Genomic DNA, 12826 nt, shown 5'->3' on the forward strand with positions numbered 1-12826 from the left:
CCCATCTTAAGAGTGAGCGAATGATGACCCCTCCTAGAGTACCGCTCCCTCCAGGTTTCAAAATGATTTGTTTTTTGGTTTGAGTGTCGATGCGGGGATCGGCCAGTTGGACCAAAGCGACTTTGTTTCGATCGAAAAAGCGTTTGGTTTGATGAGGAATCTGAATGATTCCTTGGAGTAATTGACGTGCCGTCACCGTGAACCATCGTAAGACTTCTTTGAGACTAGCTTCTAAGACACGGGCTCGTGTTTGTGGATCTTTTTCTCGACTGATGCCATACAAGGCACGAATCAATTTGACGGGAAGATGCGACTGAAGGGACGTCATGTTCACACTGTGTGAGACAGACGAAAAAGGGTCTGAGGTTTTTATAGATTTTTTGATGGGGAGTGAAATGAAGTCGAGGACGGAGACGTGTACAGGACAGGCCCTCCGTCTTGGCACCAGTGGTGAAACAAGTGGGTACGAAATCGCAAATCCTCGGGGGTCGTAGGTTTCAAATCGACGAGTAAATAGGCGTGTGGAGTTTGAGTGGCATCGTCGTACGCCTGAGTCAGCCAAGGCGTTCCTAACTGTTTGGCTAAGACTTGCACTTGCGATTTATCTCGAGGGCTTTTAAACAAGACCACGTAATGTGCATTGAGACTGATGGTGCGATGGGCTTTACTTTGTTGAAACAAATTTTGGGTGATGTAAATGACACTGGCATTACGGTGATGCCCTTTGCGCGTGAACCACAATTTAATTTCTTCTTCGTCTTCTCCTAACATGTCGTCGAAAATGACCAAATGGGTTTGACGGGAGTCAGAGACGATGCCGTCGTCTTCTTTAGGAATGCCTTCCACAAACACGATGGAATCGCCTTGACTTTCTCGCAAGAGGCTGTACGCCGATTGCCACTCTTTGTAACACCACACGATCCGTTGAGGGGGTCGATCGATCAAATGATGTTTATGTTCGATCAAACGTTTGACGAATTCGGTTTTGCCTGAACCGCTAGGTCCAGCAATGAGCATGTTAAAGGGATGGCGAAGATACAAAGCCTCCCAACTGGCACGATCTAAGTGTTCGTCGATGACTTTGACAGTAGAGGAAGAGGGAGCAGAGACAGCAGAGGTAGCCATGGTGTGAGAAATGTCACTTGTGACACGAAAACAAACAAGACAAGAGTTTATATACTTTTTCAGAACACGTTTATTGAATGTTTTTTTTCAAACATGAATACGAAAGACAAAAATACATAAAAGCCAAAGGGTTAAGTACAAGGATAAAAGGCACATGATAACGATGAACGTGGAATAAACACAAGTGTCTGTACAACAATCACATCTTTTGGGTAATGTTCTAACCAGTTCAACAGGGGTAAGGTCACACAAGTGTCCTCCCGAAAGGGTCTTTGAGGTCTGTCCACGACAGTCCTGTCCTGGGTGACGGGTTCTTCTGGCACCGTCACTAACACGGGTTGAAAAGTAACTTTTTTCCTTGAACAACTCTCGTGCATACTGGGCCACTTCTTGGGTCCAAGCCTCAAAATCCCATTCTTTCCAGGCACGGACATCTGTCCAATGGGGATGTAAGTCACAAGCTACACACACATCGTCATACACGTCTTGGGTAGCTAAAAGTTGACGAATCTTTTTTTCCCGTAGAGGTCGAGAAGTATCCAGATGAAAACGCAAGGCTTTGAGCAAAAGGAGTTTTTCGTGACCATTTAAGGCCATGGAGGTGGTAAGTACTGATCGTAAAGAGTCCACAAAGAATCGGCTGGTAAACGAAATCCCAAAAAAACAAGTCACTAAGACACACACCACTTGTCGTCCCAAATTGAATGGATACAGTTCTTGTAATAATCGATGGTAATGATCCACGGTTTGAATATGGTCATTGAGTTCCTTCCACGGAATCTGTTGGATGACATGTGACATAAGTCGTGGCATGGCAGCCTGTTTTTATAGTCTCTTTGTTTCGGAAACAATACACGTACTTTCTAGCCAGAGATCTTCGTTCTCCAGTAGGGAATCTAAATCTTGCATACTGTAACCGAAACTTCAGAGTTCGTTTAGAAGTTTCCTCTTCCTCTAAGTAGATTCCACGTAAAATATGTTGATAATCCTTTAACTTGTCTTCCTCAATGTATTGCTGTAGGTGAATCTCGAAGTAACCAAAATAATGAACATTTCGATCATTCACTAACTCAAAGTGTTGAACAAGGTCTGACCACTGAAAGAATTTCTGACGAATCAGTTCTCTTATACCATTCAGGTACCAGTGGTTAAAGATCTGGTGACGTAACGGATGCAATTGTTCTTTACGTTTGACTTGTATTTTCACCAGCTCTCGGTCAATGCGTTCTCTCAACTCCACAGGCAAAGCACGAATGTTCTCTAGCAAAGTATCCATGAATAGGTCATACTAAATCCTCTTTGGTCTGACACAAGAAATGTACTCTTTGCACAAACATGGTTTCACTTCAGTGTCAAATTTAAATCGTTGAGTCACTAATCTACACATTACAATTCGTTCAGAAGTTTCCTCTTTCACTAAGTTGACATTGTGTTCAAGATGTTGGTAATTCGTTAACTCTTCCTCTGGAATTCGATGCAGTACGTTTACAATGATGTAGGTAGAATCGTTCATACCAAACCAATCCTTTTTAAAACTAGAGGATCGTTGATCAATGTCTGTCCGATGGAACACTTTCAATTGAATCAATCCTTGTATAGCCTTCACGTACCAGTGGTTCAAACACCGGTGACGTAACGGATGCAATTGTTCTTTACGTTTCACTTGTATTTTGACCAGCTCTCGGTAAATGCGTTCTCTCAACTCCACAGGCAAAGCACGAATGTTCTCTTGTAAAGTATCCATGAACAGATTATTATGGTAAGAAGTTACTTCAATGTCTCGGTCCCACTAAAGGTAAGTAATGACAATTCGGTGACCATCGAGCATGTTCTACGTAGGCCGAATCTTGCGGTTCCCAGTGGTGAAGTGACACACTGCAACTGAAGCACTTGACTTTATCTCCTTCGCCCAAGTAGAAAAATCCGGCTCTGGCTAATTCTTCAGGGGTCGGTCCTCCCAGATACTTAGGCCATTTTCCTTTGAACGATTGAAGACGATTTTCAAAGTCGCAGTATTCCGACAAACGCACAGGAAACGAATATTCGTTTTTCACAGGTTCGTTTCGATGAGGGTTCAGTGAAATGGGCAGGAGTTTGCTCAGGGCTGGATGACATCCGTAGGGAGGTAAACGTGAAGGTCGACATTCCCCTTTAAAACGAAACCCAGTAAAATGTCCAAGAGGACGAGCAGCATCGCTTTCGCATCCCACAGGTTTGACACGCACAGCATCACTTTCCATGATAGGGGTAGGGGCACTAAAGTTCCCATGATGCTTTACGGCATCGCTCAGGTCACAACGTACAGCATCGTACCCATCGCAAGGCTCACAATCGCACTCGTCTGCAAACTCCGTTACGCAATTACAATGGTAACCACATGGACAATCGCAGTTTCCTTCCGGACATTTTCCGTCGCAATGCCTGGGTCTTATCCATCCAGTATTAGTCACACTAGAGGAAGATACAACTTTTTTACAATCCCCAAACTGGAACGATGTCTCTTTCAAAGTATTCATCTTGTTCGCTCGGTCTTGATAGTCACATTGAACTATTGATCTTGACCATAGCCCCTTTTTATACTAGTCGCAATGCAGTCTCCAGCTTGTACATCTTTCCTTTTTTACGTTTTTTATGTCTTGTTTCGGAAGGTACCGTCTCTAAGGTACCGTCAACATTGTACCGTAGTGTGATGGGTGGAAAGGCCATAGAAAGGTAAGGGCAGTGCGGAGACCATCGAGTATGTTCCAGAATAGCTGAATCTTTATAGATACATAGATCCATTCGTAACTTCAGTCCGCAAGCGAAACACTGTACCTCGTATCCCAATCCTGACTCAAGTCCCAAGTAGACAAATCCTGTTCTAGCTAAAACATGCGAAGAAGGTAATCCTTCCCTATCCGTAGGCCATTTCTGAAACGTGTCCAATCGACGGGCACAATCACAATAGTCAGGTAAGAAGACTGGAAAATGGTAGGGTTTGAACTTGGAGTTCTCATCGGGTTTCTCACTCGGTTCTTGCTGTGGCGAAGTCATCTTTCTGGTGGGTGGCTATCCTCTTACAACCAATGTTTTATACCAACGTGTCCATACGGTAAGGTGAAATGATTGGGAAGTCGCACTCGCTTCTGGTACACGATTTGATAAACTTTTTCCAAAGGTCGACTGACGATGTGGTGAGTGGGTAAACGTACAATCTTGTTCGGTTGGTAAGTGGTCACTTTAAAGTTTCCATCCTCTCCCGATTGCAAGGCTTCTTTCAATACCCCAAAGTTGACCACTCGACTGGTACGATGATTCAGAGTCAGTCCTTTCACTTTGCACGTCGTGTGCACTTCTCCTTGTTTGTCCCGGTATTCGTAGCCGTAATTTTTGGGACCACCACTGACGAAACTTAGAATCTTGTCGTCGGGATGCTCGTCTGTCCAGGCTCCTAAACGGTCTCCTTCGATGTCAGGGTGATGTTGAATCGGGTGATGGATGTAAATGCAACTGTCCGTGTCAAAGTACAGGACGCGTTCTTCTAACAGTTCTAAAGCTTCGTACAATTTTAAGCGAGCATGGGCTGTCACGTAAGCCGCAATGATGACATTTCCAAAGGGGTCGTCTTGTACAAAGTCCAGATCTTCTTCGTAATTGACTAAGATCAAATCCTCGCGAACGACGTCCACGTGTTTCATGAATTTGGTTTTGTCGTGAATCATCTGAAAGTAGCGGGAAGGTTCTGTCAAATATTCCGTCTTGGGTAAACACGGGCGTTGTGCCATTTTACCCCACAAGCAATTTAACATCACTTTGGCAAACGATCGCCTGCCTTCGTTTTTCTCGATGTGGTCTAAAGTGATGCCTTCTTGTTCGTAGTATTTCTCTTTGAATTGTATTTGGTCTTCTGGAGTGTGACACCAGGAAGGATAGCCGCTGGCTTCTTGCTTCAGTTTCAAAAAGGCATCCACGTAGTCTGCGAAATTGCCTTTCTGAGTAGGGTCACCCTTGCGGTAATGTTGTGTCTTGGGAAAGTGGCAAATTTCGTACACTTCTAACAGTTGGTATCCCATGTCCAGAGCTTTGAACAATTCCACGCTGACCCAGGTTCCCGTCAAGGCACGTTCTTCCTGGCTGTGATGGCAAGGTTGGTCTTGGTTGCACGTTTCGGCACAAGTACGGCACAAGGGAAACATCAATTTGCCTTGACAATGGTGAGGTAAGACGGGATGGTATAGGTTCGTGGGAGGCAAAACTTTACACTTGATCAAGCCTTCGTATTGTCGAATGTTGACCAGGTCGATGTGTTCCGTCAACAATTGCGGGTGCCCTACAGGAAAGCGACAATATTTGCACACGTAGGGATACAGCGAACACACGTCCAAGTATTTGATTTCTTCTCCGTTCTCTTCGTCGGCTTGGTACAGCAAACAGGTGGCATTGGCCCTTCCTCCGTACAAACTATCCCTCAGGTTCAGCGGGTCCATGAACTGGTAACTTTCCACGAGGCGTTTAAACTCGGGATCGGTTTTCATACGGTGATCGTACTCGTGTTCCCACATTTCCACCACTTGGTATCCTTGCTGTTCTAACTTTAGGCGTCGCTGACAAGTGTCCTGGTACAAGTCTTCCATGGTTCGTTGTAAAAACTGATTTTTAGTGCCACGGTCAGGGTAACAGACGGGACATCCGTGAAATAAGCAACCGTTAAACTCGTACACGATCTTGGGGTTTTCTAAGTCCCAGCCATCGACCGAATACGTTCCGATGGTCTTTTCGCCCCCTCCGTTGCGAGCATGCTGAATCCACTTGTCTTCCTTGTCGCACAAGTAATGTAACCAGCGTAGGGCTTTGACCGAGTATTGACGCTTGACAAAGTGGGTCGTTTGAGGACTGATGACAGCCACGGTGTTTTGAGGCATGAATCGTTGTCGATACACTAAGGAACACGCTTTGGCAATGGTGCAAGCTTCTTTCAAAGGATCGACCCCTCCGTGTTCCATGAACAGTTCTCGAAATTTTCCACAGCAACGCCGTAAAATGTCCACGTTGGAACGACAATACTTTAACATTTCTTCCTGAAAGTCGAAAGGGTCCGAAGCGTGAGCCTGGTACCAAGCGTAGAAAGCTTCTCGTTGTTCGGTACGCATGTTGTCGGGGTCGTAATAGTGAGCCTCGGGCAAATGGGGTAGAACGGCGTGTTGATTGGCTTCCGTATTGAAAAAGTGTGGAAAGTACCCTTTAGCCATTTCTGTCATTCCAAACGTTTTAGGCATTCGACTCAAAGGCATGGCCAAATAGCTCATCGAATCTTTAAACTGCACTTGTCCCACTTGCATGAAAATGATTTTGGCTCCGTTCAAAGTCACTTTAGGACGCTCGGTGCCTTGTTCCGTATAGTACCTCAAAAGAAACTGTCCATCGTATCCGGAGAAATTGTGAGCCATCACCGTGGCATGACGATGACAATCTCCGTAACGTTCGATGTCCTCTTGGCTCCATGTCTTGTCGATGGGGTCTAAGACCCATTGGGCAAAATCGTCTAGCGTCTTTGGTCCTCGAAAGATTTTTTCACGCCCTCCAGGAATTTTGCTGCAGTGAGGGCAATAACTGAAGATAGGTTCTTGAATACACTTCTCGCACGCTCGATGAGCCACGCAGAAATTAGGAATGTGAATGCCAGTCTCTTGCATGCATTCGAAATCGAAAAAGATGAAATTGCCTTTCTTCTTGTGACCGTCCTCTTTCTCTGGTGGGGGTTGGTATTTTTGCACGTAACATTGGTGTTCCAAGTCCACGATGTGGTGACAAATGTGACATTTTTTCTTTCCTGAACATACGTGTGCCTTGGTATTATTGATACGTATGACTTGTTCACACGTAGGGCACAATCTCAGGAGTTGACAAGCACATTTCTTCTGTGAACCTTGCGTTTTCAGATGTTGTTGGTAACAGGTAGGGCTGACAAACGTACGCAGACAAGTGGAACAAGGCACTGGTTCTTCACTCAGACAGGGTGAAGAGGTCAAACATCCTGAGCATTTCGATCCACAATGCTTCTGTTGCTCTCGATTATTATAACCATGGTCACATTTCTCACAGTAATAACCGTATCCCAGGAATCCGGTGATACTGGTAATGGTATCGAAATGGTCATCGTGATGATAAACGTGAATGTATTTTCCGTCCTTAAAATCTTGCCCTCGAAACAACAGAGACCCGCGCACTTCTTGAGGGTACACTTTCAAGGTGTATCGTGGAGCTAGGGCATCTTGCAATTTTTGCATCTCAGGAATGCCACAGGGTGTGTCTTTGGACAGTCCGGCTTGTCGTAACAGGAGTTCTGCTTCACTTCGTTGTTTGGCTCGGTCCGATTGTCGAATGTTCTCCCAGTCTCTTTTCCATTCTACCGTGTCGTTCTTGTTGGCATAGGTTCGTCCCACCACGATGGCACGGGCTAAACACATCTGGTCATGAGGATTGTGAATTTGGACAAGGCTACGCTTAATGCTGCGAAGGTCGTTCACCAATAACATCTTTTGGCGTCCGGTCCCTTGAGGAGGAGAGACGTGGGTCATGTCCAATGTGGCTTTTCCATCGGTGATGTCAAACTGGTCATTAGATTGTTGCACGTGTTGAATCTTGTCCATGACTTTGGAAGCGGTCAATTCTGCAGGGGTGCTAAACTCGATCCAAACAGGGGATTTCAAACCGTCGTGTTGTATGGAAAGTCTCAAGCGATCGTCTTCTTTGGGTTGACATTGTCGCTTAAGTGCAGTGAGCAGAGAATCCCACACTCCGGTGATGAACCCTTCTGCTTTCTCTAACGGTACTTCAGCCTTGAAATCTTTAAACTTCACCGTGTATTTGTAAGCCGTGGTTCTAAATTTTCTAGAGGAGCGCTTTTCCGTCTCTCGAATGGAATAGTATTTTTCAGGGTTGACTAAGGGTGGTGAACTTGGTTTAGAGGGTTCGGATTCTGGTTCACTCATGTCCTCTTCAAAATCACTGGCATGAATTTGTGCCAAGATTTCAGCCCTGGTACGAGGCGATAGATCACGTTTCTGCCTCTTACTTTCTTTTTCTTCTTCTTCTTTCTTCTCGAATGAATTAGATCGTTTCATCTTGAAAGCAAAAAGTCAAATGACTCAAGTTCAAACACCATGAGCTACTTTATAGTCATAGCAGACCAGCGTATATAAAAGGGTGTGTGTCTTATCCTTTCACTATTCATTTCACTCTCAAGCCGAGCACAACGATGGAAGAGACTAACCAGATGGAACGTTTCGTCAGAGCTTTGCGAGGGGTCATTAGAAAATTCTCTTCAGACCAGCCTACGGACTACTCTCCTTCCTTTCGAGATAAAAGTCAAGATACTTGCTATATCTGCCAGAAGAAAGGGCATTGGTCTTCAGAGTGTCCAGACCGTCAAAAAAGAACAAAAACAGGGGCTAAAAAAGACAAAAGTCAAGATACCTGTTATTATTGTAAAGAAAAAGGACATTGGTCTCCAGATTGCCCAAAAAAGAAACAAGAGGAGTCAGAAGAAAAGAAGGATTCTTCAGAAGAAGAGAGGGATTCTTCAGAAGAAGAGAGGGATTCTTCAGAAGAAGAGAGGGATTCTTCAGAGGAAGAAAGCAGACAGGTGAAGAAAAAGAAACAGGAGAAGAAAAGAAGAAGGGAAGAAAGTGAGGAGGAAGAAGAGGAAAAGAGTGTGACAGTGAAGAAATTCAAAAAACAGAGAGACTAAACAAGGAAAAAGAAGAAGTCAATGAACTTTAAATTAAAGTGTTGTGTTGTGAATTGGATTGTAAAAAATGGATAAAAGAATAAATGAATGATATAAGGTAAGAGTCTTTGAGTTATGATTTTAAAACAAGAAGCTACACTCACGCACTCATACAAAGACACGTACTATAGGGTAAAATGGGTGGGTTATTTTTTTTTTGTGTTATTGGCAAATTGAAATTGTATTTCTTTTCGAGATATGTGGGTGGCCCTGAAAAGGGCCTTTTTTCTTTATGATGTAGGGGTGAGTTTAAGCAATCAACTTTAACTGCCTTATGCCTTTGCCACGGCCAAGGCCTACTTCTGGACTGCGTAATGTTGATGATGATGATAATGATTGGGTTGAAATCACTAAGGGTGGTACGGTAGGCTTAGTCACAGGGTTGACGTGTTTAGCTCGGGAAGGTCGTATTCTCTTCGGTCGTGATAAAGAAGTCTGATACATTTGTTTCAGACTTCTTAACTCCGCTAAAATGTCCAACAGTACCGTGACCGTTGTATTTTCACCCTCTTGTTTCTTTGCTGCTACTTCTTCTTGCTGTTGTTTTTTTCTTACCTCTTCTTCTTGTTGCTGTTGATGTAGGAGAAAAGCCTGTTCCGCTTCCTTTTGTCGTTGTATAAATTTCTCCAATTCTTCTTTCTGTCTCTGTCTAAAATTCTCCACTTTCGGTAATGAAGAAGGTAACGAAGGTTCCGGAACAAATTCTTGCGAGGAGAGAAAATCCACAAAATCCCAATTTACCTCTTCTGAAAGTAAGTCCGGGTTCCCTTGGGCGGTCTCCCCTGCTGGTGCACCCCATTGAATCGTTTTCTGAGTTTCCGTCATGTTGAATCACTGTCGCATAGATTGACTGCACACAAGCGCTAGCGAATCTATATAGACTACGTGACGTCACAGACTGCTCTCTTCGGATTGGATGCGGGCTGACTGAATTCTGTAACGCGTGTTAGGATTGGTGAATGAACTCAATCCGTTTCAATCCTTTCTGTCCCTATAAATAAGCGCAGTTCACTACATTGATTCACCTATTGTCGGAGCCTCAACATGTGGACAGACGTTGAATCTTCAACCCTTGTGTCAGCAATGATGTTCAGGACGGACATGCTCATGTATGTCCGATCCAAGTGGACCGTTGTCCACAGGACCAGCAGCAGCCTGTGGATAAGAAGAGTCTATATAGAGAGACAAGGTTGCCTCAAGAGGACTCTGATGTATGGCCCTGCTGTAAGACGAAGTTTGAGGACAAGAAGATGTCGCAAATGTCCTTTATGTTAAGGGCATATTAACATAAACCAAAGGCCCTTTTCAGGGCCAGCCATATTTCTCGAAAAGAGATAGTCTTTCCATTGCCTACCCCTTTTTTATTTTATTTTTTATTTTATTTTTTATTTTTTTTTTATAAAAAAAAATAGAGACCCTCCCTGTTTCAATTTTACATAGACCCTATACAGTCCCAAGGGTTTTTGGTCATGTTAAATTTACATAGACCCTATATTGTCCCAGGGTTTTTGGCCATGTTAATTCCCATAGACCCTATATGTTCCCACGATTTTTCTCCATGTTAAATTTACATAGACCCTATATGTTCCCAAGGGTATTTGTAATGATAAGTCCCATTGACCCTATAAGATCCCCCTTAACTACTCAGATCTCTCCGGATCTCAACTCTAACAAGACTAGGAAGTGTTATTTTGATGACCGTCATGTGACTAAAGATCTATTCGTAGAACAAAAATCTTATTCAATTTGTCTGCCTTCCTGATTTCTAATATGCACGCTCTTAGCCCCAGGAAGTTTATACACTGATAGTTTTTCTGTGTCAATGATTTCTCTTTTTCTGGTTGAATAACTCTGCCTTTTCTCTATTCTATTCCCTAGCCACATACACATATCGAAATAAATAAGTATGTATGTATAATATCTAAACGCATCAATGCATATTTGTTATAATACGACTTCGCGCAGACACACACACACACACAAACACACAGATATATATATATATATATATATATATATATATATATATATATATATATATATATATATATATCGGTACATACTCAATAAAATATGGAATATAGTCGCTGCTTTAAGCATTCGTGTGTAACGAACATAGCTGCATGACCACCCACCAGATCACTCTTATCTAAAACACAGTCACTTCCAATTGCTATGACAAAAATTAAGGCATATAGTAATTAATATAGACCGGTACAAGTATACACAGGGCAAAATGATATCGTGTGTGTGTGTGTGTGTGTGTGTGTTATAATGTTTTTACTAGCGACAATGTTCCATCCTGTATACCCAGGGAACCAATTAAAATAAAATCTCCACACTGTATGAGAATATTCTTTTCAAACGTAAAATATCACTTTATATTAACACTGATCCTAGTTTAGTATCCAGGGAGAGCATGTTCCGCACCCCTCTCTCTCTCTCTCTCTCTCTCTCACACACACACACACACACACACATACACACACACACACACATATATATATATATAACATAATTAATTGAATTGTTATGAATTTTGAATAAGGTCTCTTTCCATTAAGGGCTATTGTTAATCCCAAAATGTTTTTCAGGGTGAGTTGATTTGGTATTGTCACATATAGCACGGATTAAGTGAAAAGTTATAGGTTATTATCTTAAACAACTATCATTTAAATGTTCAGGAATAATCTGTTTTGAGGACAACGTATTTATGTGAGATAAAGCAAGCAATTTGATATATAGATCACGTCATTGAGATAGTAATTTGTGTATTTAGTCTGTGGCAAATGAGAAAATGTATAGTGTCAACATTATGTTACCAAACTCTTATCAACACAATTTAATCTTGACATTTGAATAGATGTGCCTTTTTGTTGAATGTATTTGTTTTGGTCTAGTCCAGTAACCAATTAATTTGCATAGTATTTTGAATTACTTCACAATGCAAACGACTTATCCCAAAGTTGCTCTATCTACCACAATCTTGCTTACTCCGAATTACAACTGGACAACCGCTCTTGTGTGGATTATTTCGTAATAGCAGCGAGTCTGATTACTATGACTTGAGTAGCTTTCACTCAATTGTCGCGTATGATTCATTTAAAGCAAAGTATTTATCTTAAGTTAAGTATTTAAATCTTTGTTGGAAAAATCTTGATTTAATAGAAAATAATACGGTCATTAACAAGAAGGCGTGGTAAGATCTCATTTGCGGATTTGTCAGTTCATTGTGAGAATAATCCTACTTTGGCGAGTTGATAAGAAAAAAAATATGTATGTATTATTAAACAGATGAAAATCAGTTATATGATTAAATTATATAATACGAGGACAAACAATTTTAGCCGCATGCTCTCATAAATGGGGTAAATAAAGTATATATGTTTATGGTTGATAATTTCAAAAAGTTTAGTTTGATAGGAGAAAGGAACAGATGTTCACAACTTAGAGTAATTTAAAAGAAGGTTAATTCAGGCGTGACATATTATATTTAAAGTATATATTTACCTTGCAAGAGATACACAGAGAAACCAGAAGCAACCGTGAGAAATAATCGTATACGCATCGTTCCGTCACTCATGCAATATACATCTTTCCGTCATAAGTGATTAAGTAGTTTGTTTCCTAAACTATAACATGTTACGACAGACCAACATTAATATCCTGGTTCACCGGATCTCTCCGTGTCTCATCTCTAACACGACTAGGAAGAGCTAGTATGATGACCGTAATGTGTTGTGACTAAAGATCTAATCGTAGAACAAATTCTTATTAAATGTTTCTGCCTTGCTGATTTATTATATGCATGCTCTTGCTCTAGGAAGTGTATGCACTGATAGTTTTCTACTGTCAATGATTTCTTTTTTTTTTTTTGGTTGAATACCTCAAACTTTTTTCTATTCTTTTCCCTAGCCACATACATATATCGAT

The 12826-nt window shown here is 42.1% G+C and overlaps 1 protein-coding gene across 1 annotated transcript in view; it reads right to left on the bottom strand.

The window, feature by feature from the left end:
* Window positions 1–12519, bottom strand: part of LOC149798450 (uncharacterized) — a 68026-nt gene extending 55507 nt beyond the window's left edge. The window contains exon 1 of the mRNA XM_089963641.1: window positions 12404–12519. Within this exon, the coding sequence (XP_089819767.1) occupies window positions 12404–12476 (73 nt within the window). The 5' untranslated portion in view covers window positions 12477–12519. The remainder of the gene's footprint in view (window positions 1–12403) is intronic.
* Between the last annotated feature and the right edge of the window lie 307 nt (window positions 12520–12826).

This window comes from Sinohyriopsis cumingii, chromosome 6 (assembly GCF_028554795.1).
Source record: "Sinohyriopsis cumingii isolate HCF-2022 chromosome 6, ASM2855479v2, whole genome shotgun sequence".
NCBI lineage: Eukaryota > Metazoa > Mollusca > Bivalvia > Unionida > Unionidae > Sinohyriopsis > Sinohyriopsis cumingii.